General features: G+C 44.0%; 1 protein-coding gene and 1 long non-coding RNA gene across 5 annotated transcripts in view; one reads left to right on the forward strand and one right to left on the reverse strand.

Annotated features, from left to right (window-relative positions):
• Window positions 1–14,245, reverse strand: part of ASXL1 (ASXL transcriptional regulator 1) — an 82,183-nt gene extending 67,938 nt beyond the window's left edge. The window contains exons 1-3 of one of the 3 annotated variants that reach the window (XM_075563795.1): window positions 13,737–14,245; window positions 7,217–7,299; window positions 3,154–3,262 (exon numbers count right to left, since the gene is read on the reverse strand). In XM_075563795.1, the coding sequence (XP_075419910.1) occupies window positions 3,154–3,262; window positions 7,217–7,299; window positions 13,737–13,793 (249 nt within the window). In that variant the 5' untranslated portion in view covers window positions 13,794–14,245. Of the gene's footprint in view, window positions 1–3,153; window positions 3,263–4,885; window positions 4,982–7,216; window positions 7,300–13,736 lie in introns of those variants that run through there. The other 2 variants (XM_075563797.1, XM_075563796.1) reach the window with 2 other exon arrangements.
• A 516-nt stretch (window positions 14,246–14,761) lies between these two features.
• LOC142422402 (uncharacterized) lies at window positions 14,762–27,729 on the forward strand. 2 transcript variants are annotated; one of them, XR_012779085.1, is made up of 4 exons: window positions 14,762–15,024; window positions 22,237–22,359; window positions 26,829–26,987; window positions 27,138–27,729. It is a non-coding gene; the product is annotated as an uncharacterized LOC142422402 (long non-coding RNA). The 2 variants fall into 2 exon arrangements; XR_012779086.1 differs by lacking the exons at window positions 14,762–15,024; window positions 22,237–22,359 and adding an exon at window positions 25,601–25,904.
• The last annotated feature ends 236 nt before the right edge of the window (window positions 27,730–27,965 follow it).

The raw sequence follows: 27,965 nt of genomic DNA on the forward strand, positions 1-27,965 counted from the left end.
TTCAATAGAATGTAAATCAAGGACTACCTGTTGAAAAGATCATACATTTGATAAGGTTTATTTGTAACTACACAGTTCTACAAATAGTATTATCTAAACATCCCACTAACATCTTAAACAGCAATGTCTGTAATGAGTGACAGCCATAAAAAGCTCTAAAAAGAATAGACCTAAAAAATACCTGAAATGTTTAAATCTTTTCTAAAGCTCAGTTCCTTACTCCAGCCAGGAACCAGATTGTGACCACTCTGAGAAAGCTTCCCTTCTAGTGTCAACAGGCTCTTTCACAGATTTATGTAGCACTGTCCCCAAAAGAGACAAGGGGGAAAAAGGCTCTCAAAAGCCATCTTACTCAGAAGAAAAAAATAACACAAAACATGCAAGGACAATTATCTGGCTTAAGATTTTAATTTTGCTAACTTTTACTTTTCATCCTAATATTTATTGAATCCCTACTATGTGCCAGAAAGAGTATTGTGAAAATAGAATTTCTGCTTGAAACTAAATCGACGATGCAGTTTTGATGAGAGAGCTATGAAATAAACCAAAGCCATAATAATTGTGGAATTAGTGTGGTGGTAAAAGTAGCCTGAGAAAATAGTATTGAATTTTGAGTTACATGATGAGGAGTTAGCGCCAAGGTTACTAACTAAGGTACCTCAGCAGAGTTTTCCAGGTGGGGGCTTCAGTAGCAGCAAGTGAAGGCCCCGAGGCAGACACAAGTTTGAGGTGTTTGAGAAACAGAGAGATAGAGGGTGGCTTTGGTGAAATGAATTCCTCCCACAGACCCACCCCAAAGTCTGTTGCAGTTACATTTGCTCCAGCTTTCTTCCCTAGAGGGTTTGTGAGTGGTATGCACCTACAGAGAGGTATGCTCGCACTTCCCAAGTGGGTGTGGGTGATACTTCCCTCTGGGGGGCACTGCCACGATCCACGGAGATCGTAAGGGCAAACATCTACACTTTATCCTGCATGATGGGCTATAGTACAAAGTTTTTAATTGTCACAGGACGCTGAGTAATTTTTTTCCTGAAAAGGGGGTAATGGGCCAAATAAGTTTGAGAACCTATGCAAGTGAATTGTAGCCTATTATATAATGAAGTGTCTGTGGCAAACTATAAGTTTTAGTGGATTACATACAATGCAAGGGCAGTCATCTAGCTATTTCTTTCACCAAGACTTCTTTATATTTATTGGGAAAGTTCATCCAACCTCACCACCCAAGGTTTGTCAAGAAAAATGAAAGCTCACAAATATGATAGGAAAAAATATAACTCTTAAGATATAGCAAATTAAAATAAATTCAGTTCCAATATTATTGAGAAATGCACTGTCAGAAATTGTGCCAAAATAAGTTCCAGATAAAATGTGGAAAAAAACACGTAAACTGAAAAAGGCCAGACTTACTGGTCCAATAAGAGACTACAAAAATCCCTGAGACTGCCGCTCTAAGACACCCTTTAAATGTGGAATTGAAGTTATGTCTGCAGGTCACCTTTCAGTCAAATCATACATTGGCTTATAAACTAAATAGTCTCACCAGTGAGTCATGTATTCCTTTAAATAATTAACTACATGAAACCAGGCAACAGTAACCTGAAGTAAAGATGCAATGGCAAGAAGGGGTGGGGAAGGAAGCTAGATTGATGGCGGAAAGAGAATAAACAGAATAGAAGTAAGAGGACAGTGACATTGTGTGAAGTCTAATCAATGGCACGGCGTGAAACAGCAAATTTCTTTTTTTTTTTTACAACAAAATTCTAAAGGGAGTCAAATTTTCTATGTAAGCCTTAACCAAAAGCACAGTAAAATATTAGATAAGAAAATCAGACTCAGTCCTGATTCTCAAGATGCTCATATGAACAAAATAGAAAAGTGACATTAGCGGGCAATTAAGGATGAAAACCTAGAGAAATAGCCTAAAGGCAATAATTTATTAAGGGAAGGGCCAGGGAAGCATCACCATCTGTCCTAGGTTACAAAACCAGGTTTTCAACTCAGGGCCCCGTCTTTCCCAAGACTCAGTTTCCAAAACCTTACAGTGTTGTTTCTTAACAATAAAAAGAATAAAGGACAAAATGGAAAGATGCCCAAAATATTAGAAAACACCACAGCAGACAGCAGACCTAAGACTCATAGGCCAAGGTTTATGACTACCAGTTATTTAGCTGGTATGTGTTCATGTTTAATTTTAAATTAATACAGTCATCAATAAAACAAACCTAAAAGGGAAAGGTTTCTATAATTACTGTAATTTATAAATACTATAGGCATATATAAGGGTTAGCATCAAATTCTCAGTATCCCCATTGTCAATAGATCAACTTATGTCTAAATCAGAGGTTGGGAAACTACAGCTTGCAGGCCAAATCTGGCCTGCCCTCTGCTTTACTGGGCTATGCCCATTTGTCAATATGCCCGTTTGTTTGTGTCTATGACTGCTCTCCTGCTACTGCATCAAGTGTAGTAGTTATAACCACACTGGTCTATTTTTAAAAAGTTTAAAATATGTTTTATCTAGCTCTTTAGGTTTGCTGACCTATGGGCTAAATGGTAACTATGTTACCACAAACAGTAGAAAAAACTACCCAGTCCATTTCAAGCCACTTTTAAGTTTGTTTGTTTGTTTTTAGCGTCTACCTGATTGATGTTCTCTTCCTTTAAAATATTTATCACTTAGTAAACGTTCATGAGCCACATATATATCCACATTTCCATTACTTGTCATACAGTAAAATCTTATTTCAGTTGTCCCATAATTTATCCTTCACAAAATTCTCATTAAGGGACAGTTACAATAACCCCACACACATACTTAACTCCCAATTTCATACCATCTACAAAGACATAAATAAATAAAGCAAAAAATGGGAGTTCAGAGACAATTGCTGATTTGACTAATTCCTAATACCCTGTTCATAATAGAACATTCCACTCAAAAGTGCCGTTTTGGACATAAGCGTGCATCACTATCACCTGACTGCTTATTAGAAATGCAAATTAGAAATGGCCCCCACTCCAGGTCTACTGATTCAGAGTCTCTGAGGCAGGGCGCCCAAGAGTGTATTTTACAAAGCACTCCCCGTGATCTTAAAATAAAGCACTCTTCAAGTTTGAGAACTGCTGCACTAAAGCAGACTTCCCCGTACTTACTTTGAGTGTGAAAAGACTGATTCGGCCAGGCAGTTTATAAAACAGCCCTTCTCCTCCTCTTGAGTTGGAATGCAACATGGCATTGAGGCAAGCAAGAGGGGACGTCCCGCTGTAAAAACACAAAAATAGATGGATGAGAATCCTACAAATCTGCAACATACTTACAGAGTCCTAGTAGCCTCCAGCTCATTCTTGAATCAAGAAAAAAAGGGAACAAGAAATGCAAAATGGATCCACAGCGATTCTGCTATAAAAGCAGTTAAGAGAGTTACTAATGATATTCACATAGCTCCAGAGCTCAGGCATTAGCCAGCTTACAAGACACGCTCACTTTATACCAAACTCATGTGACAGTTGACAGTACGAATGAACTATATTCCCAAGAAAGTCAGAGGAAAAATAAGATTTTTCCAAGTTCACTAGGGAACTTAAAAAAAAAGTTCCCCAATATTTTAATATTAAGCTCAGAAACTTTTTGCCTGTTTATCATGCTTAGAAATCTCCACATAACAGCACAAAGACCCCAGACTCAATGATGCTGTCCCAATAAAACAAGAACGCCCTTTCAGTTAGTTAACTATATTCTACTAAGTACACAAAAGGAAGTCTTTCATTTTTTTTTTCTGTTCAAGCGGGAGAAAAGGGTGAGTTTTATTCTGTATCTTTCCAAGAACAAGCACTTAAATTTGAAATGTATAAAGCAAAGTAGTAAGCCCAATGGCTTCAAAACCCAGACCCCTGGTGGCATAGTGGATTATGTACTGAGCTGCTAATCTCAAGGTCAGCAGTTCAAACTCACCAGTTGCTCCATGGAAGAAAGATGATCCTTTCTGCTCCTATAAAGATCTACAGCCTCAGAAACGGGGGGCAATCCAACTCTGCCCTTACAGGGTCTCTATGTCAGAAGTGACTTGGCTCAAACATTAAACCAAAGCGATGGCATCTCAGGTTGTGTCTCACCACTGGAGGCTACTGATCAGTGACAATTCAATGAGATCGAGGCTACTTAATAAATCTTTAAAGTTAGCAAAAACAGACAAATGGCCATTATTAATACCATTCAGGTTTGACACTTGCAGGTTAGTACTAGGTTCACCTGTGCACCTTTTCCTCTCCTCTTTAGCATGTTAAAAATATATTTTTAGTAAAGCCTCTTCATATATTCTAATTCTTAAAAAGGCATAAATAAATAAGCCTATTAATTAGGTACTCTGCTTTGGAACACAGTAGATGCCAAAAAAAAATTTTAAGTAAGAAACAGCAATGTTCACCAAGCACCAATCTCTAAAGCAGTGGTTCTCAACCTGTGGGTCGCGACCTCTTTGGGGGGTCTGAACAACCCTTTCACATGGGTTGCCCAATTCATACTAGTAGCAAAATTACGGTTATGAAGTAGCAATGAAAATACTGTTATGGTTGGGAGTCACTACAACCTGAGGAACTGTCTCAGAGGGTCACGGCATTAGGAAGGTTGAGAACCACTGCTCTAAAGGAAGCCTTGTGCAGGATCTAGAGTATCAGTGGGTATGCGAACATCTCCGCTACAAGGGAAACTAAATGCTGGCAGTCTCCCTGCCAACAATATGACTCCTACACACTACAGCTCTATCTACAAATTACAGAGCTGTTCCCTCCTCACGAGCCACCATGACTGTTGCCTCATTCCTAGCAGAGCCAGAAACAGAGACAAGTAAAGAGTCTTCATTCCATTTGTCCCAAAGGGACTATTTACCTTCTAGAGGCATAGTGGTCCAACAGCCATGCAGACAGCAGCACAATGGACGGAGCCCATAAAAACAAAAAGAAAGCACAATTATAACACTACACAGTGCACAGCTGCTATTTAAATGTGTGTGGTCCTAGACAATCCTGGTCTTCCCGCCCAACACTGTCAACTGGAATTAAAGACTGCTCAATTCACAAGCAACTAAGTTTTAAGCAGCAAAACCATATGCTGTTTGTCGGGACTGTGTTATGCTCATGTTCAATTTCATTCAAATTGAAAAAAGAAAAACATGGGACTACTACTGAAGCAGGAGGGAAAACGAAGTTTTGCTACAGTTATGGACGGAGCTTGAAGACATTAAGCTGGGTGAAATAACTAAATCACAAAATATCCCATGACTTCACTTACATAAAATGATATGACAAGGCAAATGTAAAAAAATCAAGGTTTATTAGTGGTTCCCAGGGAAGGGAGGGGGATAAGAAGCACTACAGGTAATGGAAATATACTAAGTAATAATAAAGTTGCACAACTGATTATTGCAATTCCTGTTAATAAGTTGCACACAATAAAAAGTTGAATTGCAAAGTTACATGATACATATTTGTAACAATGATCTTTTCAAAAATGAATAGCTACTGAGGCTGCTTATGTACAACTAAACAACTCATGGGATTTGGGGCCTTGTGATGACTTAAGTTCACGATTTCATGGGACATCAGTTAACTGGCCTTAATAACATGCTTATTGCGTCAATTTTGTCTTAGTTTTTGATGCATCGTATCTGGGGTCTTAAAAGCTTGCAAGCAGTCATGCAAGTCATAACAATTGGTCTCTATTCACCTGAAGCAACAGAGAAAGGAAAGTCGGGAATAGGACCACGTGGACAGTGTGACCAATTGCCTCCATGAAGCTACTTTATCACGAGACCGGGAGAACGGGATGGTACCCGGCTACCATAACTGAACATTTTGATCAAAGGTTCCACAGAAGAATCGTGATGAAAAGTGGGGAAGTGAAGAACAGAATTTTCAAGTCTCCTAGATTATAAATTTTCTGGAGCCCCGGAGCCTGAAACTACTGCCATGAGACCATCTTGTCATTTTTTAACTCAAAAACAACCCGTGAAGTCTATTAAAACCAAACAATCGTCTAGTTTAGCTAATAAAAAAACATCTGTCTTGAGCACTATGCATTTTTAAGACCTGGGATCAAAGGGACACCTACCACTGCCACTGACTCCTGTCCAACTCACAGCCACCCTATGGGTCAAAGCAGAACTACTTCCTAGGACTTCCAAGGCTGAAAATCTTTCTGGGAACAGAAAGCTTCATCCTGCTCCCTCAGAGTAGCAGTTGGTGAGTTCAAACTGCCCACCTTGTGTTTATGAGCCCAATGGCAGTCCACTACACCGGCAGCCCACTACACCAGCGGGGTTCCTTAAACTAAAAATAGCAACTTGAGAAGTTAAGGGATCAATAATGTATGTTAATGAGGAAGGAAGAGTTCAGAAAAGGTGAGAATGTTTTTAACAACTCGAAGAATGCAGCCAATGTATGAAATTGTATATGTAATTTCCAGGAAAATAAAGCACAGGGGTGGAGGTGGGGGAGGAGTTGGGCAGGAGATAAGGAGGAAATAGAACACTGGAGATACTCTTGAGTTCCGTTTCCAAGGCCCTCAGCTGAGCAACTGTTGCAGTAGTCACAGGACTGCTTTGGTTTTTAGTCTATCCAGAAGTTGCGTTTACACTACACTACAGTCTACTAAGTATACAAAAAGCATTATTAACAAGTTTAGAATAAATGTGAGACTCAAAAAAGAAATGTGAACCTTTTCACAGTATAACCAAGAGACACTTAGTGAACACGCTATTGGAAAAAATAAAATTTGCCAAGCTAGGGTTGCCTCAAACTTTCAAATTGTTAGGAATCCAGTAAATGTGAAGTCCAATAAAACCAGATACAATAAAAAGAGACAAGCCCAGCGTGATCCTTCAGTGGCTCGGTGTGGAGGGGCATACTCTACAACACGCCAGCCCCCGGCCCTTCTCCACAACTGAAACAAAGTACAAAAGGCCTGACAGAACACATGCCCAAGATTCACAGGGGAGTGTGCATGGAGGGCAGACCCCTACATCCCTGAGGGAACCCGAAGGATTTCACCTACTTTCACCCAGCACTCAGAGGATACAACCTGGGAGAGAGCTCACTACCACCACCACTGGACACATGAACATGTAAAAAATATACAGGCATACTTACTGACATCACTCCAGTACTACAAAGACACACATCCTAGGAAACCCTCATGGCAAGCAGCAAGATCGATACAAACCTCATTTCCTTTAGTCCTTCTGCCTCTATGACCTGCAGAATCTGTTTTGGTGTCATTGGAGCATCCGAGTAGTTTTCTAAGACCTGAAGAAATATAAATGTCCTGATTCAGTGTGCAATTTCTATTTACATCCATCAATCTGCATCATGGGTGACAGCCCTTCTAGATCAAAGTTTCACCAGTGGCAATTTTTATTTTCCACCAGTTCAAATTATCTTAGAAACAATATTCCACAGCAAGCTAGAAAATGGATGTGACTGCAATTAGCTAAAATGCTCTAATCACATATCTTCTTAGCAAATGTTATGCATACCGGCACCGTATGTAGCATAAACATGTGCTATGGCATGTGGGGCCTTAGAAACCCCGTTTAGTATGTAACTTGCCACTGGTTAATGTCGGCTAAACCACAGAATACAAAGTGTTGCCCAATAAGCCAAGACAGGGAAGTATTCAGATTTTGTTTCCTAAGGAAATTTGTTTAGTGCCCATATTTTTAATATGGCGCTTTTGCCACTATTTGTGAAATTCTGGGGTTTACAATTTGCCACTTGACAACATTATTCTGTAATTCCATGCAACTGATGCATGTTCCATTCACGTCAGGATCATCTATAAATCCCAACAGTATCTTCTTAGTGATTAATGGTAGCTCTTGCTTTAAGAATTTGAGTTGCTTTAGAAATGCTTCTCTTCTAAGTGGGAAAAAACAAGCTGTCAATACCAGTATATTTTCTCCAACTGGGCAGCTGCTGAGGTTGATGCCAAAGCAAACTAAAATCTCTCAGTCTTTAGCAACCATAATACACAAGCACTGCCCTGTCACAAATAAAATGTAATAAAGCAAGAAGTCTTCCGGGCAGCTTCAGGAGCAGTCTTAGGGACAAATGAAAGAAGCCTGCAGCACTCCAGGAAGTTAATGTTCCAAGAGGGCAAATGCTAACCAAAAACCTCCCTTTACCCTGACCCCATTCTGAGCTTTTTCTCTTGCCAGGACTCATAGTCTCCCTGCGTAACATTATATCGTTTCTGACCGTTTCAACTACCTCCGAAATTCTAGTAACTCCCAAATCCAGTCATGACTTCTCCCTAAGCTTAAGACCCAAACATTCAATTCTGTGCGGGACAAGTGGATTGGTAATTCTCCTCCTGATCGTCTATAGACCATTATTTTATATATTAGAAGCATAACTAATGCACACAGGAAACCAATGCAGTACACCACCTCCATTATGTACAGGAAAAACCCAATGAACCAGAGGGCAGGCGCCAAGTCAATCCCTACTCATAGCAGCCCCTGTCAAAGTAGAATGGTGTGTAGTATGTAGCCAAGGCATTAATGTCTGAGTCTTGTGGACTTTCTTTGAAGATGCCTCTAGATCAGCGGTTCTTAACCTGTGGGTTGCAACCCCTTTGGGGGTCAAACAACTCTTTCACAGGGTCACCCAACTCATAACAGTAGCAAAATTAGTTATGAATTAGCAATGAAAATGTTATGGTTGGGGGGTCACCACGACATGACTATATTAAAGGGTCGAGTCATTAGGATGGTTGAGAACCACAGTTCTAGGTGAACCTGAACCAACCTTTTAGTTACTAGTCAAGCATTTAACTAACTACATCACCCAAGTGTTCTAAAACCAACTCAAGCCAACTCAGGGGGGACTACCAGTTGCCTTCCTCCAGATCCACTCTTCTATGTTCCTACATCAGCTTGCAGCAGTCTTTCCAGTCACCCAAGTCAGAAACGAAGGTGTCACACTTCACTCTCACCTCTTCCCCAGACCCCAGTCAGCCTCTTCAAAGAAACCCAGTCCTGCTTTCCTCACGTCGTTTCCTACTCTGCTGTCATCTTTCATTTAGCAAATGGAGCCAGGCAGGATTCTCGGTATTCACCACCACACAAGACCAAATCCTCATTCTCACCAAGCTAGCATCGTCCCATCTCTCTACTTCTTAAAAACCCTGTAAAGTCTCCCCTAACTGTGCATAACAAGCTGAAGCGTCCAGATCAGCTTCTCCTACTGGAAAAGCAGGCGCGTTAGCCCAGTCAGCTCGAGACTCAAACGGGCATCATGCTAGTGGGAGCAATGGAAAAACGAGTAAGACCTTCAACAAGATGGACTGTGTCCTTCTGTGGCACAGTTGCTTTGAGTCAAACCAACTCAAGGCATCCAGCAACAACAGTCCTGGGCAAAGGATATCATGCTTGGTAAAAGAGAGGGTCAGCAAGACAGAAGACAGACCCTTGATGAAAATGATTGACACTGTGGCTGCAACAGTGGACTCAAACATAACAGCTGTATGCCCGGTGCAGGACTGGGCAATGTTCTGTCCTTCTGTGCATAGGAGTCACTATGAATTGGACCCATCTACCTAACATGGCTCCCTCACTTTTGAAGTTAGAAGAATAGCATCCTTGGGGTTGTTCCAGATTAGATAATGAAGTGCCCTCATCTACAGTGCCCTGCCACACATCTGACATCGAACAAACTTTGCTCCACAGTGATTTGTAGTCCTACCCTACTCTCACACACTATTCCTTGTCACCTGACCCTCCTCAGGCCCTCCATGATGGGACTACCTCATCCTCACCCTTCACAAGTCAGCTCAGGAAGCCGTGGCTGGTTTCTGCTAGGTAGAATTAAAGGTCTCTTCAGTGTCTCCACAATACCTTAACACGTATCGTTTATCTCCCAAACCAAGACACTTGAGAGTAAAGGGAAAAACTACTGATGACGATGTAGAAAGGGGTAGGACCCAGGATGTTTGTTCACCCTATTTTATACACCTACGATAGCTGTTATCATGCCCGTAATCTCACATACTACTTGTGTATCAAAATTCTCCCACCCCCAAAAGACCGTAAGCTCCTCAGACTCAAACCAAGTATAAAGAAGTCCTCGTGGCACAGTGGGTTATGTGCTGAGGTGCTAACTACAAGGTTAGCAGTTTGAAGCCCCCCACTCTTCAGGAAAAAGACATAGTTTCCTTCTACCATACAGATAGTCTCAAAACCCAGAAAGGCAGTTTCACCCTATCCCAACGGGGACCGCTCCGAGTCAGAATTGACTCAATGGCAGTGAGCAATATTGAGTAACCAAGTACGATAAGCAATGCTGACTTTAAACCCACTACAAAACTTGTACAAGCTGCTAATGTGCACTGTCTTAAGATATCATTTCTTAATTAAGGATAAGCTGAGTGGGCATATTTTTGTAGGGTGGTTTTATAGTGTTGTTAAGAAACAAGACTGAAAACGTAACTACCAATCATATGAACCGCAGGCGGGTCAAACTAGAGAACCTAAAGCAAGGGAAGCAATCACTAAAGAGAGTTACATCCAAAGATACAAAATACACACTTTTATTCTAACTGTATATGCTTGCAGTTTTAAGTATCGAAACAATTCTACAGTGTTGTACTAGGATACCCAAAAAAGCATATACTTTTAAAAGAATTATCTCTTCAACTTCAACTTCAAAGGGAGAAAAATTGTTTGATGTACAAATGGTTAGTCATGAATCAAAGTTAAAGATAAAGCAAGCAATGAAGAGTGTGTGTCTCAAAGCCAGAGAGGATCCATTTTGCAGGCTACCTGCTCCCAAATAAACAAGAGGATTTATATCCGCCACCCTAAAGTCTACCTCCTACCCTAGAAAAGACACTCAAAATGTGTCTACTTCCCAACAGCATCATTCACACTTGCAAAAAGCAGTCCCCCGGCTACTAACACCTGACTTTCAACCACCTGACTTCTGAACCTGCAACTACAAAGGAACTCCTTTGAAGCCTACAATATTAAAAAAATTGGGGGTTTGGCAATGGCTCATAAAAAACAAATGGATGCTAGTTTGTGACACTCATCAATAGAATTATTATTACCATCATATTTTTTAGCCCCACTCCCACCATCATATTCTATGAAAAATGTTTTCATGTTCTTTTAATGCACAGAAAGGTACACTATATACTACATCCTAAGACATATTAAATGCTAGATATGAACTGTACCTGTTCCAATTTCTGTACAAATTTTGACTTAAAGGCAAACTTGGGAACGGAATTCATCCCATAACCAAATGATGAGACTATTCTACTGAAATTCTACACCATTCACCTCTTTCCTCTATTGAAATTGGTGGGGTTTTTTTGTTTTTTAAATAGCTACCAGTACCACCTAGCCACCAATCTGAGCAAGGCCAGGAGTCACCTGAAACCACCCCTAAGCAAGTCTCTCTGATCACCACAACAAACACTCCAAATTCACCTGCTCCAGGAGAAATGGCCAAGTGACCTACCCTCCACTCCAGCTCCCTCCACAGGAAGCTTTTCTGTTCAGTGCAGCTCTCACAAACTCCAGCAAACTTAAAAAGTGGGAGAGGACTCTAAACAGTTTCCCTGACTCACCAAGAGGTCCCGTTCCAAGGGATTCAAAGCAAAAAGGCAAACAAATTTCACACCACATTTTTCCTGGAGTTCTTTTTCACATGTGTAAATGCACCACAAAGTCAATCCTATTCCTAATTTGAATGAAGACAAAGAGCTAGGTTGGATTATTCATTGTGAAGCTGATGCAAGGATCATACAAAAGTAGCAACCTGGAAGTAAGGCTCACAGTAAACTCAAACACCTAAGGGAGCACTCAGAGTGATGACCCACCCCAAAGCCCTAGGTCTTTCCACTACTAATAAGTGCCAACAGGACTGTGAAACAAATAGGCTCTAAAATCTTGTCAAGACATAAATTTAAAGACAGGACTTAAATGTACTTTTTCACCTACCTCTAACAAGTAAAATTCTGGCAAGAAAATTAATTTTGCATGCCCAGAATCATAAACACCTATTTAACAGGAACTCAGAAGAGGGCTCAATGAACACCCCAACTACAGCTCAAGGAGAAAGATACACTGTCCACTTGAGACAAAGTGAAGCAACACTGGGAAATCCTGAAAGCTAAAAGCTTCTGATATTTGGACAGAATCTGAAAAATATTTAGAAACTTCAGAATCATCAAATTTCACAGCCAAACCAAATGAACATGAACACACACACACACACCCCACTTCCGCATGCACACAACTGCTAAGTCTGTTCCTTGGGCAACAAATGCCTAGAGAAGGTGATCAGAAACTCCAGTGAAAAAAATCCTATGGGGAAGAGGAGATCCTATGGGCCAAACAACTTGGAAATCACTAACTGGGTCTTACAGGATCCAAGAAACTAAAGATGTAGCCATGGCTAGTTATCTACTCCCAACACATACTCACCTCTGAGGCAGGAACCTCACTCCCTTACCCATAAAATTCAAGATCAGAAGGTCGAGCTTCATTCATCATCAAAAGTGAATTACAGCAATTACATATGAACTACGGGACGCCAGGAGACAAGTGTGCCCTCTGCATCATAACCTTGCCCTGGTGTGACAGTTCTGAGGAAGCAACATCTCTGGGTGAAGCAAACCCTGTTAGTATTGTCAGCAACCAGATTTTACAAGAACGTATCTTAGGTTTGTAGGTGCGAATCCAAGAGAGATTTCACTTACAAGACCACTGCAGGATTTGAAAGCAGAAAAATTCACAACCCCCCTCCTCTCACCAGGCAGTTTCCAACACTCAAATTACTCTCTTCTTTGCAAAGCAGTATCTTCAAACAGAGCTACTTTGTCTTTGTCCAACCCTTGATGTGGTCTACAGGCTCGGGGCACTGAGGAGGGGAGAACACACATGCTTTGAGACGTGTGATGGCCAGTTCCTCCACCCCACCCCACCCCGAGAGCTTGTTCTAGGCCAGCGTTTCTCAAGCCACGGGCCACCTGCATTGGAATCACCTGGAAAACTGGTTAGAATGAAGATCCTCACGCTCGAGCTCCGAGTCAGTCGGTCAGTCTGTCTGTCTAATGAGGGGGCCCTAGCACGAGCATTTCCGACAACGTCCCAGGTGTCCCCACCGGTCACTAAAGTTTGAGAACAACTGCTCGGGGCTCAAGCTGGGAGTCCGACGCACGTGCTCCCTTCCACACACACCTGGTTTAAATTGGGAGCTCTCCAAATGCCACCGCGTCCTTGAAACTGGGGGCCTTTCCCACCCCCGGAGTCCAACCCACCACCCCATAACCCACCAGGAAGCGAGGGAGGGGCTTCCGACCCTTCCTGGAAACCTAACTCCGGGGAGGGGGGTGGGTGAATAAACGCAGCCTCCCCAGACCCCTAGACGCCGCCACGCCGTGGGGGAGGGGAGGCTGGGGCCCGCCGCCGGGAGGGGGAGGAGCAGGCAGCCCGCTCGGCCCTCCGCAGGAATTTCGGGGGGGGGGGGCGGCAGAAAAGGCGCCACAAGTCCGTCCCCGCGGGGACACCCCCCTCCCCAGCCCGCGCTTTGAGGGGGGTTCCCTCGTTCCCCCCCCCAAGGAAGCGTGGCCCCGCCCCCTCCCGTGGATGGCAGGGCTTTGCCCCTCCCCCTACTCGTGGGGTACGCTGCGAGCCCCCCCCGCCCACGAAGAGCCCCTCGGAGGCCGGCCTCACCAGGCGCGCGGCCTCAGCCCACGTGCGCTCCTTCTTCCTCTTCTGTTTGTCCTTCATTCTCCTCCTCCCCGGCGGCGGCGGCGGCGGCGGCTCCACGCGGGACCTCCGGGCGGGGCGGGCGGAGCGAGGCGGCGGCGGCGGCGGGGGGCGCGTGGCGGCGGCGGCACGAGAGCACTCGGGCGCGGCCGGGGAGGGGGCGGGCTCCCGGAGAGCGGCTGCAGCGAGACCCGGCGCGAGGGCGGCGGTGGGGGAGGGGCGGCGGCGGCTCCACGCGCTCGCGCTGCGTCAGTCGCCCACGGCGGCGGTGGCGGTGGCCCCGCGATCGCTAAGGAATGCGGCGGCTCTGCATTACCACGGGGTCAGAGGTCACTGCTCCGGCCTCCGCTTTCCCGCTCTGCTGAGGGACCGGGACCGGACGGGCGGCGGGGGACAGGAAGGCTTTCCCTTCGGCGCCCGGGCGTGTGCGTGTCTGCCGTGGGTGTGTGTGAGTGTGTGTGAAGAGTGAGGAGGGGGGAGTGTGGGTTTTTTTTTTTTTTGAACAAAAACAAACCGAAAGGGCGACTGGGAATCGTAGTCCCGGTTGCCTCTCTGGCCTCCCCCGCTCCGGAAGAATATGGCTGCATCACACGTTTGGACCACACTTCCCGGCGTGCTCCGCGGGCCGTCTTTTCCGCTTTCCCCCTCCCTTTTTCGGCTTCTCGACGAGCTCGGCAAAGAAGAGGGGCGGGCCGCCGTCTGAGGCAGGGCCGGGTAGAGTCTCGCGAGGTTCCGAAGTGACTGGGGGTGGGGAAGACCCGACGGATTCTGGGAGGCGATGCTGGGAAGGGGCGTTGGCCGGACTACCCCCTCCCCCAAAAAAGGGCCAAAATCAAACTCATTGCTGTGGAGTGGATTCGGATTCACAGAGTACTTAAAAAAAGAACAGCAGAAATGCCCCACAGGGTTCCCCAGGCTGTAAACCTTAACGAATGCAGACTGCCACGTTTAACCCCTTGGGCGCTGGAGCCCGCGGGCCGGTAAGTAGGGAGCGTGAACTGGTAGCGCCCACTTTGTGCCACTCCCCCGCAGCAAGGATTTGCACATACTCATCCCGTAGGTGACAAGAGGCAAGGCTTTCTCTTCTGATCCGCCTCAAATGTCTCACCACCGCATCATAATTAGACAAGACACTCATACCAGTAAAACGGTTATTCCACCACAGACGGGCCTCGGCAGTTCCCGTTTTCGCCTGTGGCCATGTACTTGCTTGCACTGGCTGTGCTGCAGCCTGGAACGCCCGAAGCACTGGGTAAGCTGGGCGTTACAACGTCGGGTCGGGTATAGAACTTGGATTTGGGGACTCACTGAGCAGAATGCACGCACCCAAAAGCTTTTTCTTCTCTGGATTAAAACGAGCCCTGCAGTCAAATGAACCTGCACTGGAATGCTGGCTGAGCCACTTCCTAGCTGGCGGCCTAAAACTCCTGGTGCTACCTCTCTGAGCCTCCACAGAAAGTTTACAACATGATTACCAAGAAACGCCTAGTGACTGGAAGAGGGTTTGAAGGGGGACCTTACTTGACATTAAACCAAAAATCCCAAACCATTGCCACTAGTCCATTCCAACTCAGCAGCCATGTAGGACTGAGGGGAATTACCACATGGGGTTTCTGAGGCTGTCTTTAAGAGCAGATAGCCTCATTTTTCGGTGAAGTCTCCGGTGGGTTCAAACTTCTGGCTTTCTGGTTAGCAGCCCAACTCCTAACCCACAATGATACCGGGCTCTTTGCTTAGAAAGTTTAATTTTTAAAAAAAACACTGCCAGCCTGTCAATTCCAACTCAAATACACCCCATTTCCAAGGTTGTACATCTTTATGGGCGCAGATAACTTCATCCGTCTCTTAAAGAGTAGCTGGTGGGCTTGAACTGCCAGGTTTGTGTGGTTAGCAAATGTTTAATTATTAGTAGTTGTTATTAGTACTACCAGAGAGACAATGGGCAAAGTGCATCGCTTCTTCGAGTCTGCATTGCAGAACATTAAGTAATTTCAGAGCACCCTGCGCACAGCATGTTTCCTGTGCCTATTTGTTGAATCATTCCTAGACCCCATGCTGAACTGAATTAACGGCCAACACCTCAAAGCTAAGTCAGCCAGCTCAGTGTGGCCACACTTGAAAGGATTCCCTAAGTGAGGAAACACCTGACTCCCTGGTCTTTACACAGGTGATCCAATGCTGAGAACAGACTAACTGAACAACCCAACCTCAGACATCAAGGGGACTGTTCTGCTTCTCATTCTAGTAACTCGATTTCCACACCCAATATAGAAGATCCTGCTAAATGAATAGATGGTAGAAAGTGAAATAAGATGTTTTTATTTTCCTTTAACTTCACCCCAAGGAGGGGACGAGAGGAATGCTATTAGTTGCTTTGTTGTTTTGGAGGCTGGTTCATAGTGGTTACGAGTTGAGCTGCGAACTGCATGGTCAGAAGTTGGAAACCACCAGCCAGACACTCTGCAGGAAAAAAGACAGGGCTTTCTGCCCCCTTAGAGAGTCCGTCTGGGGAACAGATATTAAGGAATTCATTCAGTTTTGAAACATTGTGCTAGCAGTTGTACAACATGGCTTGATGTGATAGAACTATGTATGGAATGTTATATCTGTAAGTGCACCCAATAAAAATTTTTTTAATTACGTTCTCAGAAACTCACAGGGACAGTGCTACCCAATTCTATAGGATCACTTTATTGACTCGATGGCAGTGAGTTTGTAGGTCAAAAGTTGAGTGTTTTTGACGGGGTGGTGGCATGGGTTACACATTGGGCTGCTACCCAATACATCCAGTTGTTTGAACTCAACAGCTGCTCCACAGAAGATAAAGTGATATATCCTCAGGCCTTTGGAGTCAGTGGACACCAAGGTAAATTAGTTTAACAGTCTACAAAAGCAATATTCTACACCCTCCTTTGGAGAATTAGTGACTGGAGTGTTAAAGCTGGTGAGCGGTCATCTAAGGTGCCAACTATTGGTCTCTCCCCGTCCAGAGGAAAGAATGATGAAAATTGAAGACACATGGAAACAGCCCAATGGACTCCTTCATCTGAGACCAGAAGAACTAGATGGTACCAGACTACCACTACCAATTTCTGAAAGTGATCTCAATAGGCGGTCCTAGATAGAGTGGGAGAAAAACGTGGAACAAAACTCAAAATCATGAGATCTGGCTTGCTGTCATATTGAGACTGGTGGAACCGCCAAGACCATGGCTCTCAGTTACTCTTCAGGCCTGGAACTGACCTCATCTCCATGGTTCAATTTTCAGCCAAATTATAGACACGTTCATAAGGTACACAGTAACACCAGTGAGGGCCACATATCTTAAAATAATCACAAGAAGCACCAAGGACAGTTTGGAAGGATTAAGAAAGAAGGAATGGACACAGGAAGGGGGCAATGGGATATGGGATATTACATTGAGATAAAACAAAATGTGTATAAGTTTTTAAATCTAAAATGTATGATCTGCTATATAGCAGATTCATCTAATTCACAATGAAAAGTTAGACGATTACAGATCCGACCTTACAGAGCAGTTTTATGTGCTATAGGGTCCCTTTGAGTCAGAGTCAACTTGACAAAGGATTTGACCCTGATTTATCTGGGTGAGTCCTGTGTATTCCCAGGGGCCTCTGAAAATGGAAATCCATTCAGTCAGTGCTGATTCATAATGACCCCCTATGGGTCTCCAAGATTCTATTTACAGGCGTAGAAAGCCAAGTCTCCAGGGAGCTGCTGGTGGTTTTGAACCATGCAAATTGTAGCCCTGTACCACCAGGGCTCTCCTAAAAACTGAAGAGGATGATAAATGAGATACTCTGGAAAGATGAGGCAAAAGAAACAGAGTCAAAGCATAAGCGGAACAGGTGCTGTTGTTAGCTTTGAAGGAGACCACAGCCCAAGGACTATAGACAGCTTCAAGAAACTAGGAACAAGTGCTTCCAACCACCAGCAGAGAAAACAGGGACTTCAATCCTACAACCTTATGGAACTGAAGTCTGGTAACCTGAATGAGACTGGAAAAGCCTTTCTCGGATCGTTCTGGAAAGAACACAGTCCTGCTGACACCTTCCAGCATTAGGAGACTGAACAGAGAATCAACTGAGCCACACCATGCCCAGACTCCTGCCTACAGCGATTGAGAGAAATAGATGTTGTTTTAAGCCACTAAGTCTGTGGTAACTTGCAAAGGTAATCTAATACAGGCATTATGGAAATGCCTTTTTAATTATCTCGGCAAACAATGACTTGGCTCATATATGAGCACTAACCATGGGGAGAATCAGCTGTGCATATGGTTCAGGGTCTCTGTCTTTGCAAAAACAAATGATGATGTCAATATAAAGTATGAAAATGGAGTATATTCAGAATAGGTAAAGTAGGGACTTCAAAAAGCTCAAGGAATTCATAGGTATAAGCTCATGACACATGGAACCCAGGAACAGGAATGGGAAGAGTGATACCAAACAGATAGGGGGAACCAATCACAATGAATGGCACATAACTACACACCCCTGTCCAGGGGAAGAACAAAGCCAGAGGGGAAGAGAGCGGTGGGTGTGAGATATGAAAATAATAATAATCTATCAAGGGGCCATGAGGGGAGAAAAGAGCTGATCCCGAGGGGTCAACAGAAAGTAAACGTCTAGAAAAGAATGGCAATACATGTCCAGACACGTCTGATGCAATTGATGTAGGGACTGAAACAGGAGTTGTGAGAGCCCTCGATACAATCTTTTTTAAAAAAAAGCTCATGGAAAAATAATGGAATATTTCCATGACTTTTTTGAATCCCCTTTGTAAGTTGGAGAGTTGACTTTAGCCATTGAATTTACAGTAGTGTTTTTTGTGTGTGTCAATGAAGCATGAGCTTATTCTCTTGCCAGATGCACCAAAAAAACAGACCTATACATTTCAGTGTTTTGCTTTGGTTTTGTGCTGCTTTTACAAATTCTCATCAGAAGTCAACACAGATGCTAAGGGGCGGTAAAATAAGTGGGTCTGATGTTCAACCCTGCATGCCCTGTTGGGCATGAGTCAGTTTGCAAACTTCGCAATCCTGAGCAAAGTACACATTCAGAAATCTGAGTAGCTTACCACCAACAGATACCCAGCAGTTCCCAAATATGCCTGCACCTCGCTCTGGAAGTGCATTACCACTGTTTGTTTGGACAGGACTTCGTTTGAATCCCCTGGCTGTCTTTTCCCAGCTGTGTGACTTAGGCAAATTATGAAACCTCTCATGGATAGACTCACGCCATGTGACTAACAGGGATATCATTAACTCAAAAAAAAAGTAGGATTAAAAGGGATCTTTGTACAGTGCTGGCGCTCTGGTGGCATACTGGGTTACAAGGGCTGCTAACTACAGGCCAGCAGTTCAAAATCACCAGTAGCTCCAAGGGAGAAAAACGAGGCTTTATACTCCCACAAGGATTTAGTCTGAAAATCCATAGGGGCAGTTCTGGCAGTTGCTATGAGACAGAATTGACTGGACAGTGAGTTTGAGTTTTGGGTTGTCAAGTGCCTAGCACACAGTACACAATGTAAATGACACTCTTTTTCCCAGAGCCCACTCTGACAAGGTTGTGTTTGAAATGTCTTGTTATATATACTTCCATGGGGCTTGCCACTCTAGCAAATGTCTATGATGAAGTAGAGCTTACCCCTCCTTCCGAATGCAGCTGAGGTGCAGGTCCCACATTACATGAGATCAGGTTTTCAAACTCTCCGCAGAGTAGATGCGCTGCTGCTCTGTCCCACATTTCGTCTCTCTGTGGTTGGGTTTGGTGTCTACATGTTTACCAGCATTTACTTGAGTTCATGATGTTCCCAGCGTCAGCCACATGGTAGCATTCAGTCTGTTTGATGAATAACCCTCTCCCGGTCATTGAAGAAAAACAGTCCCTGGAGACTGGAGTCCAGTTGAAGGAGCCCTAAAGAGTCTGGGAAAGGTGTAAAGTTACTCAGATTCCCTGAACCCGCTGTTGTTGCCAGACACAGAATCAGCCTGTGTGATGGATAGGTAAGTCTAACTCCTGGCTCTTCTGCCCATTACTGTCATTAAGGCTAGTGCTGTTGTTTTAATCTCCCAGAAGGCTCCGAAAGGTGTATAAAATTACACTCTTATCCACTAAACTATTACTAATAATTATCTCTGACTGAAAGATGATGAGCATTTTTTCCCTATAATACCTTCCCTTCCAATCCACCTCACCCTCAGTTCCACTACATTTTGATAATAGATTTTTAAGGGATTATTTTTTAGGTCTCGTCAGCAACATCAAACAAAAAAAGGGACAGATTCCACAGTGTTGCCAAGCACCTTAAGAAATGTGCATGACATGGGTAACATGCAATTCTTTCCCCTTGAGCAGCTAAGAGGGGCTCTGACACCTCCGAGTCAAAGAGTCGAGTAAACAAGGGAATCAGTTATTATGGAAAATTTTTCATTCCCTGAGAGTCGCTATGGACTGAAACATTTTGGTAGTTGAACTAATCCAGACAAAGTCGTCCTAAATTGAATCAAGAAGTCTTGAAGGCTTAGAGAGTTTTCTTAATATCCATCTAGTAAATAGAACTGACTTAATAGGCAACAGATAGTCAAGACTGGCTTCACTTAAAAAGCAAACGTACTGACTGATCTAACTAGGTCAAACCAGTTTAAAAGTAGGCCATGTACTGGCCCTGCGTTCCCCTCATTGCCAGCACTGCTCATGGAAGGTACTGAATATAATACAGGGGGAAAACTTTAAAGGTCTGTTTACCAACTGCCCCTCTTATGAGCACTATGTAAGTTTTATAAGTCAAAAGGAATATAGACAGTCAACTGACAAGCCAGTGACCTGCATGTTTTCATGAGGATGAATGTCAGTACTTCTAAGTACTTGGGTAAACAAATGGTAGTCCTGTCTCCAGAGAACAGGAAAAAAAATAGACTCTCCAAATTTGCATTCTCATCACTCTAAGAAAAGGCAGGTAGGTTTGTAAGGTTTCACAATCAGTTGTCAGAAAAACAGCAGTTACTCTGCTAGATTTCATTAGCATTCTGACTCAATTCTGTTGAGATGATCTGATTCAGAAAGCACTACAAAACCACCTGTCATCCATCTTACAGTAGCTGGATACTCAAACATTTTGTGATTGCCAGGGGGCTTCCAAAAGTTCACACACACACACACACACACACACACACACACACACAGAAAAACCCTAAACGATAACGGGCATTTTCCCACTAGCTTTTGGAAGCCCCCTGGTATTAATGGAGATGATTCCAGGAAGAATAGCAATGTGATGAAAAATAGCTCATCTACATGACTAAACTATGCTCATTAAAACCAAACAATCTGGTCATCTAGAAAAGTCATTGCTATAGTCTGGAGTACATTCCAGTATGAGATCCTGATCTAGGAATACTTATCACTAAGCATCATCGGATCAGGATGAATTTATGCCATCTCTGAGGAACAGCCTATACATTTCCGGACAGACCTTCTTTGGTCCAGTTAGTGCCTCTCAAAAGTGCTTTCAGCCCTCCTACCCACAGCAACTCAAAAGTTAGGAGTAAATTCAAATCAAAAGCCAAAGTGTGTATTGGTACCGAAGTGAGCGGATGTGTAACTCGAGCACATTCTTTCTGCAGAATTACATCTGAAAATGAGAACATCCTACCTGTAACTGTTGTTCCGAGAAGCAGGGTGGAAGTAGCAGTGAATTAGAAAACAGACACTTATTTGTACAATTAAAGTGAAAGCTTCGAACTCCACAGTAAACTTATATCCAGAGGTGTCTCGGATGTCAGTAACAAGCCGGCCTTTAAATTCTCTAGTACAGCTATGTAATACATGGACTAACTCTGAAAGGTGTGCATGCTACACAGAGCTGCGATGGTTCCCACTGAGGACAAAGTTCAAAGAATTCCCCAGGGATTCCAGTCAGGATCATTCTTTGGACAAAGTTGGATGGAGATAACTTGGTTTCTTGGTTGATAACTGCAATTGCTTTCTCATTAAGTCATGGGTTTTCTTAAAATTATTAATAAATGAAGTCAGTGGGTCTCTTTAGCTCTCCTACAATTAGCCCAAGTTTGATGTCACCTAAGAAAGCAAATGCGTAGTACAACCTCTTTTATTATTGTGTCTTAAGGTTTATAGCATTTATGTTCAAAGGCGGCAGCTTGCACATTGAGGGGTCCGTGGAGTGGGGGGGGGGATGGGGAGTGGGTCAAACAAGGGGCCATTAACCACTGGTCAGCAGTTCAGAACCACTAGCTGCCCCTATAAAGAAGAGTTCTAGTCTTAGAAACCCATGAGGGTAATGCCACCCTGTTCTATAGGCTGGCATTGTGAGACTCGACTCGATGGCAGTGAGTTTTGAGAGCTTCACCTTTGATTAGTTTTTCAATATGCTTCTGCAGCTCAGTACCCACATTAAATGAACATAATGTCATCTTTACTAGAAACACCAGGAGCCACTTGCACAGAAGTTAAAGGACCCAGGCCATTCAGATCCTTTACACTCACGGTGATATAGGGATCAGTGCACTGCCTGACATCTTTCAGAAGTTTCCTTCATTCTGCTTGTAAGTAATGTCACTCCTGGCTCAGATGGCATGTGACTCATTTCTTTTAGAAGTATCAGTAAAAGGCTGGCCCCTATGAGGTGGAGGTTAAAGATGTCCCAGTGTCCCAACTTTTTCAAACTGCTTTACCACCCACTCCATCATTTCTCCTTTCAACTACTACTCCTCATCTTCGGGTTCTGAAACTCATTGCAATGTCTGACAGAACTCACAAACCATTAAGAAAATCACTCTCGGCTATGAAGCCTGGCAAGTCTCAGTTCTGTAGGTAAGGCACCAGTCTAGAAACCTCTCCCATTCCATGTGACGGCAGGAACTGATGAATCCCACTCAGTAGGTCAGACTACAGGCTGCTGGCTCAAGTCCCAAGAACCAGAGGTCAAAGGAAGAGGAGCCAGATGCAGGAGTCAAAGCAAAGTGAATCTTGCCAAAGCATTCCCATATGTTGGATGCAGACTACACCCCCAAGGAAACTAAGAGTGGTGGTTTCAGTTACATCCTCTACTAAGACTTGGCTCAAACCTACCTTAACCCTGCCTCATGAAAATAATAGACAATTCAATGTGGGCCTATAATGACAGGCATAAAAGCTAGGATTTACAATATATCACCAAACAGAGGGTTATGGCCAGACCAGCCATGCTCCTATTAAGTCACTGCACCACAGATGGCAAACACAGTATTATAGTACCAGGAACTCTAGCAGAAAAAGAACCAGGACACCCTGCTCCAGCACCACCCTCTTCTTTCTTAAATTCTAAAGTATCTTATGCTAAAATCCTTAATGGGGCAGGCTGAACATCAAATGGGAATTTTTTATAATAATATGTAGGAGTATTCTTTAGAATTGGTTCTAGCACCTTCAGATCCTCCACTTTATTCTTTGGAGCCCTGGTGACAAAGTTCTGTATGCATTGGGCTGCTAACTACAAAGTCAGCAGTTCAAGACTGCCAGCTTGCTCCATGGGAGAAAGATGAGGCTTTTTAGTCCCATCAAGTTACGATCTCAGAAACCCACCGAGGCAGTTCTAGCCTGTCCTGCAGAGTCGCTATCACTCAGAGTTGACTTGATGGCAGTGAGTTCGGGACTGCATGGACTATAAAGCTGTACCTCATAATTCTAAGCATGGACTTGTGCCTGTTTTCTTTTATGAATTCGGAAGTATTGTGTTAGCTTATTTGTAGATGTCTTGCTAATAATATCTGATACTTATCTATTGCCTCCACCATGCCCCAGGCCTTGTCCCAGCCCTTTTCATCCCTGCTCCACCAAGGCGGGGCTCTAGGGCACTATCCTCCCTAGGCCTGCCCCGACATTCACAGGGTCAGGAGGAACCACTACAGCCCCACCGCCTCCCACCAGAGATGCCCAAGCCCATTTGTTCACATTACATTTTTCTTTTTTTACATTTTTCTTAATTGCACAACATTTAGATCAGTGGTTCTCAACTTTCCTAATGCCGCGACCCTTTAATCCAGTTCATGTTGTGGTGACCCCCCAACTATAACATTATTTTTGTTGCTACTTTACCACTATCATTTTGCTACTGTTATGAATCAGGCCACCCCTGTGAAAGGGTCTTCAATCCCCAAAGGGGCTGAAACCCACAGGTTGAGAACCGCTGATTTACATGATGATGGAAGATTATGGGTTTTTCTTCTTTACGCTCCTCTGTATTTTTCAAATCCTCCAGAGTAAGTACGTACTTTTATGATAGAAAAATTAAAATTTCAGTGCATTCTGAGTCAATAATGTGAAACTTCTTTAACAAAATCCCCTTGTTTACAAGAGATTTGTGGAACTCCAGAGTGGCCTTAAAGGATGATACGTGGAAGGTTTTACTAAGATTGTGAGAATGACACCCACCTGCCTGATGCTTTAAAGTCGCCCGTGGAGATCTCAGGACCTCGCGAGTCTATCCCAACTGTTAATATTTTTTTGAAACTTTAAAATTTTTGTTGAAAATTGGGCAAAAACCTAGGAAATCGATTTTCCATCCAGCAATTTACACATTTTGTTTCATGTCATTGACTGTAATCCCCACAATGTTATATCCCTCATCCCACTTCCTCCCTATGTTTCCTTCTACATTCCTCCTCCTCTCCCAACCCTCCTGCCTTCTGAACTTGTCCTTGAGCAAATGCAGCCCTTTTGATTTCAGAGGGGTTGGTTATTCTAAGGTGTATGCAGCCAGGCCTTTCCTAGTGTTACCCACTTCATAGACCTGTCAGTTGCTTGGCTAAAAGCTGAGCAGCATCAAGGTGAGTTCAGTTCCAGGCTTGAAGCATACCTGAGAGACATCAGCTCAGGGATCAATTTTTAATCCCTTAATAACCAGAGAAATGTACCATAAATCTTCCTGACCTCAATTTAAGCCATCTCACCTCTTCTTTCCTATGCAAAGGACACTAAGAACCTTTAAAGTGCATTTTAACACCAAAATGCTAAAGACAGTGGTGCTAACGTGATTGGATCCATGAATGGGTTACTTTTCTATTTTCATGGTCTGTAATAAAAACATGCATCTCCCCCACCCCCACCCCCCAACTCCAAGTGGGGTTCTTCCTGCCTTTACTGCTAAATGTTGGCTTGTGAAGTGGAGGGCTTTTCACAGGGTTAAATTTGGAATCTCACAACCACCCCAAAGAAGTGAGAAAACTAGGAGGGCCAGTGAAGTAACTTTCCTAACATCACACAATTCACTGCTGCTGGACCAGGCCCCCCATTCCAAATTCCTTCAGAGATACTGTGGCAGCCAGCCTCCAAAATGACACCCCCACCTCCCCCCCCACCCCCACTGGACCCCCGCCTTCCTGGCATTAACAACCTTCTTAGTCCCCTCCCACTTTGAATTAGGCTGTAACTAAGAGGATATTGCATAAGCAGAAATGACAAAAGTGTGACTACTGGGATTTGGTCATAAAAGACCCTGCAGGTTCTACATCCTGCTCTTAAGTCACATGCTATTGGGGAAGCCAGCCAATTGGTCAGGAGAACCTATGGAGAGAGACTGGGGCTGGGGCCAGGGCCAGGGCCAAGGCGGGCAGAAACTGAAAATGAAAGGCCGGAGTCAGTTGCACACAAACAAGTTGCTCCTGGACTCCGGACACACAGGAACCGCATCAGATGATGTCTGGGTTTCTGCCACTATGTTTTAAAGTATTTTGTTACACCACACTAGGTATCTAATCTAGACGCAGTGCCTTCCCTCTGCCCCTCTGCATGGCTCTTGCCTTTTATGAACTACTGAAAAGAAACACTTGACAAATTAATTGTACATATTATTCCAGGGCGTTCCCAGGCCCTCTGAAGCCAGTTCGCAGTAACAGTCAGAGCAGTGTTACTAACATTTTCTCTGTAGCCCAGAGAAGTAGGACTACTTGTTTCAGCTCACGGAGCCCGTATGTGCCAGAGCTAGGATTAAAATCCACACTTTTGACCAACTTGCTATTTGGCCTCCCTGAAGCCCTGAGGGACCTGGGTTTCAGACCACGGCTCTAAACTCACCGTCTACCTTCCTCCTCCTCCCTCCTCCTGTCATCAGGTAGGTTGCACTTCTCTGGTCCCATTCTTAATCATACTTCCTAAGACCCATTGTAGGCTCACTGCCATCCAGGCAATTCTATTCCAATTCATAGCGAGTCTACAGGGCAGAGTAGCGCTGCCTTGGTGAGTTTCTGAGCCCACAAGGCTTTCTGAGAGCAGAAAGCCTCATCTTTCTCCTGCAGAGCCATTGGTGGGTTCAAACTGCTGAACTTGCTATTTGCCTAACATCCACTATGCCACCAGAGCTCCATTGTGTGCTAGGCTCCACCAATGACAGGGTGGCTGACTTTGAGGGCCCCTCATCTAAAGGGATCATAGACACAGAAACAAACATTTATAGAAACAGTAAAATCATTGGCTTATTTGGACAAGGAAGTGCCAAGTTCTGGAGAGGCAGGTTTCACTGAAATGATGGTTTGGAGCTGCCTCAAAGGCACAAAGAGGATTGGGTGTGAGGAAGAAGTTGACACTGAATGTGGTAACACTAGGGTGAGGGGTTGGGAGTGTGAACATGCGAGTATTTGCATTTGGGAAGGGGCCAGCAGGAGAGCTCTGGGATCTGGTGGCTGGCAAGGGGATAGGAGGCGGACCCTTGGCAAAAGGAGGTCTAACTGCAACCTGACCCTTCTAACTCAGATCCTGGCTCTTACCCACCAACCTCATGACCCCAGACTCAGCAGCATAGGGCCTGGCTGACCTAGCACAAGTGCTCAGCACCATTTGCTAAATGGATTTATAAGCTGGATCTGTGCTAAGGAAGCTCTATTATATGCCAATAAAGCTATTTTTTAAAGGCCTGACTGAACTTCTAGTATGTTATACTAGAAACAGTATAGGACCACATTTATGTACGACTTTACCTGTTTTTATCTGGTGGCTGAAAGCCCAGAGTCTTATGGCTCTACTCGATATCTTCTCTCAGAGTTATCACTGAAGATAGGGGTGAAAAACCAATGGTGCCCAGCTATCAGAAGAGCCTCTGGGGCCCAAAAGGCTTGTCTTCAAACCAGCAGCCATCTAAGTGAGACATCCGCAACTAAGTCCACATGAAAGAAGCACTAGCCTGTGTGATCCAAGGACTGTAAGTAATAAAACTCAAATGTGAAGGAGGGAACGGTATCAGAGCTTAAATTCTGAACACTCAGTTTGCAGAGGGCTACGGATGAGAGTGGAAGCCCAAATCTATTTGCAGGGTCCCCTGATGGATTAAGCTTCCTTTTGTTCCTTATAGTGTCTGCAACCAGACTAGGATGAGCCCCACATGAGGAGTCGCTCCACTCTCAGAGGTGAATGTGCCGCAACACGGAAAATGCGTGGAGCCACACCATCCCAGGCATTGTGTTGGCCTGGACATGGATTGAGCCTCTAGTGCATCCCCTCTGACCACAGTCTAGGGATGCAAAGAGCCTTGTTATCAGCCAGCCTTGTGAAGTTGATTAAGGCGGATGTAAAAACACCCTTATCAAGTCAGTTCCAACTCACAGCAACCCTGGGGCAAGGTAGAAATGCCTTTGTGGGTTTCCGAGACCAAACTCTATGGGAGTAGAAAGACCCACCTCTCTTCCACATGGAGCTATAGTTAGATTAAAATGGGACACCAGATTCTATGATCACCCTTTTTGACTCATTTTAAGGTATGTCAGTTTTTAATATTTTACGTTTTCCTATGTTTTTTCTCTTGTTTTGGCATTATTGTTGGGTGTTTGTGTTTTTATATGCTTTTCTGTATATGAAATCCAGGGTAGGTAAAACTATAGAGAAAATAACTAGATTAATAATTGCCTGGGGGGCATGGCAGGGGAGGTGGGAGGAAGGGAGCTAACAGTGAGTATGAGAAGAAAACATTCTGAAATTGATTGTGGTGACGACCGCACAACCCTTCCTAATATTGCTGAATGATTAAATTGTATGAAATGCAAACTATATGCCAATAAAACAATGTTTTAAAAAGCCTAGAGTTTTGTGGGAGCTGAAAGGAAGGGATGTCTCAAGCTGACACTAGGTAGGGAAAAATTCAGTAATTATAGCTACTTTAGGTACACAAAATATGTTAAACCCA

Source organism: Tenrec ecaudatus, chromosome 12 (assembly GCF_050624435.1).
Source record: "Tenrec ecaudatus isolate mTenEca1 chromosome 12, mTenEca1.hap1, whole genome shotgun sequence".
Classification (NCBI taxonomy): domain Eukaryota; kingdom Metazoa; phylum Chordata; class Mammalia; order Afrosoricida; family Tenrecidae; genus Tenrec; species Tenrec ecaudatus.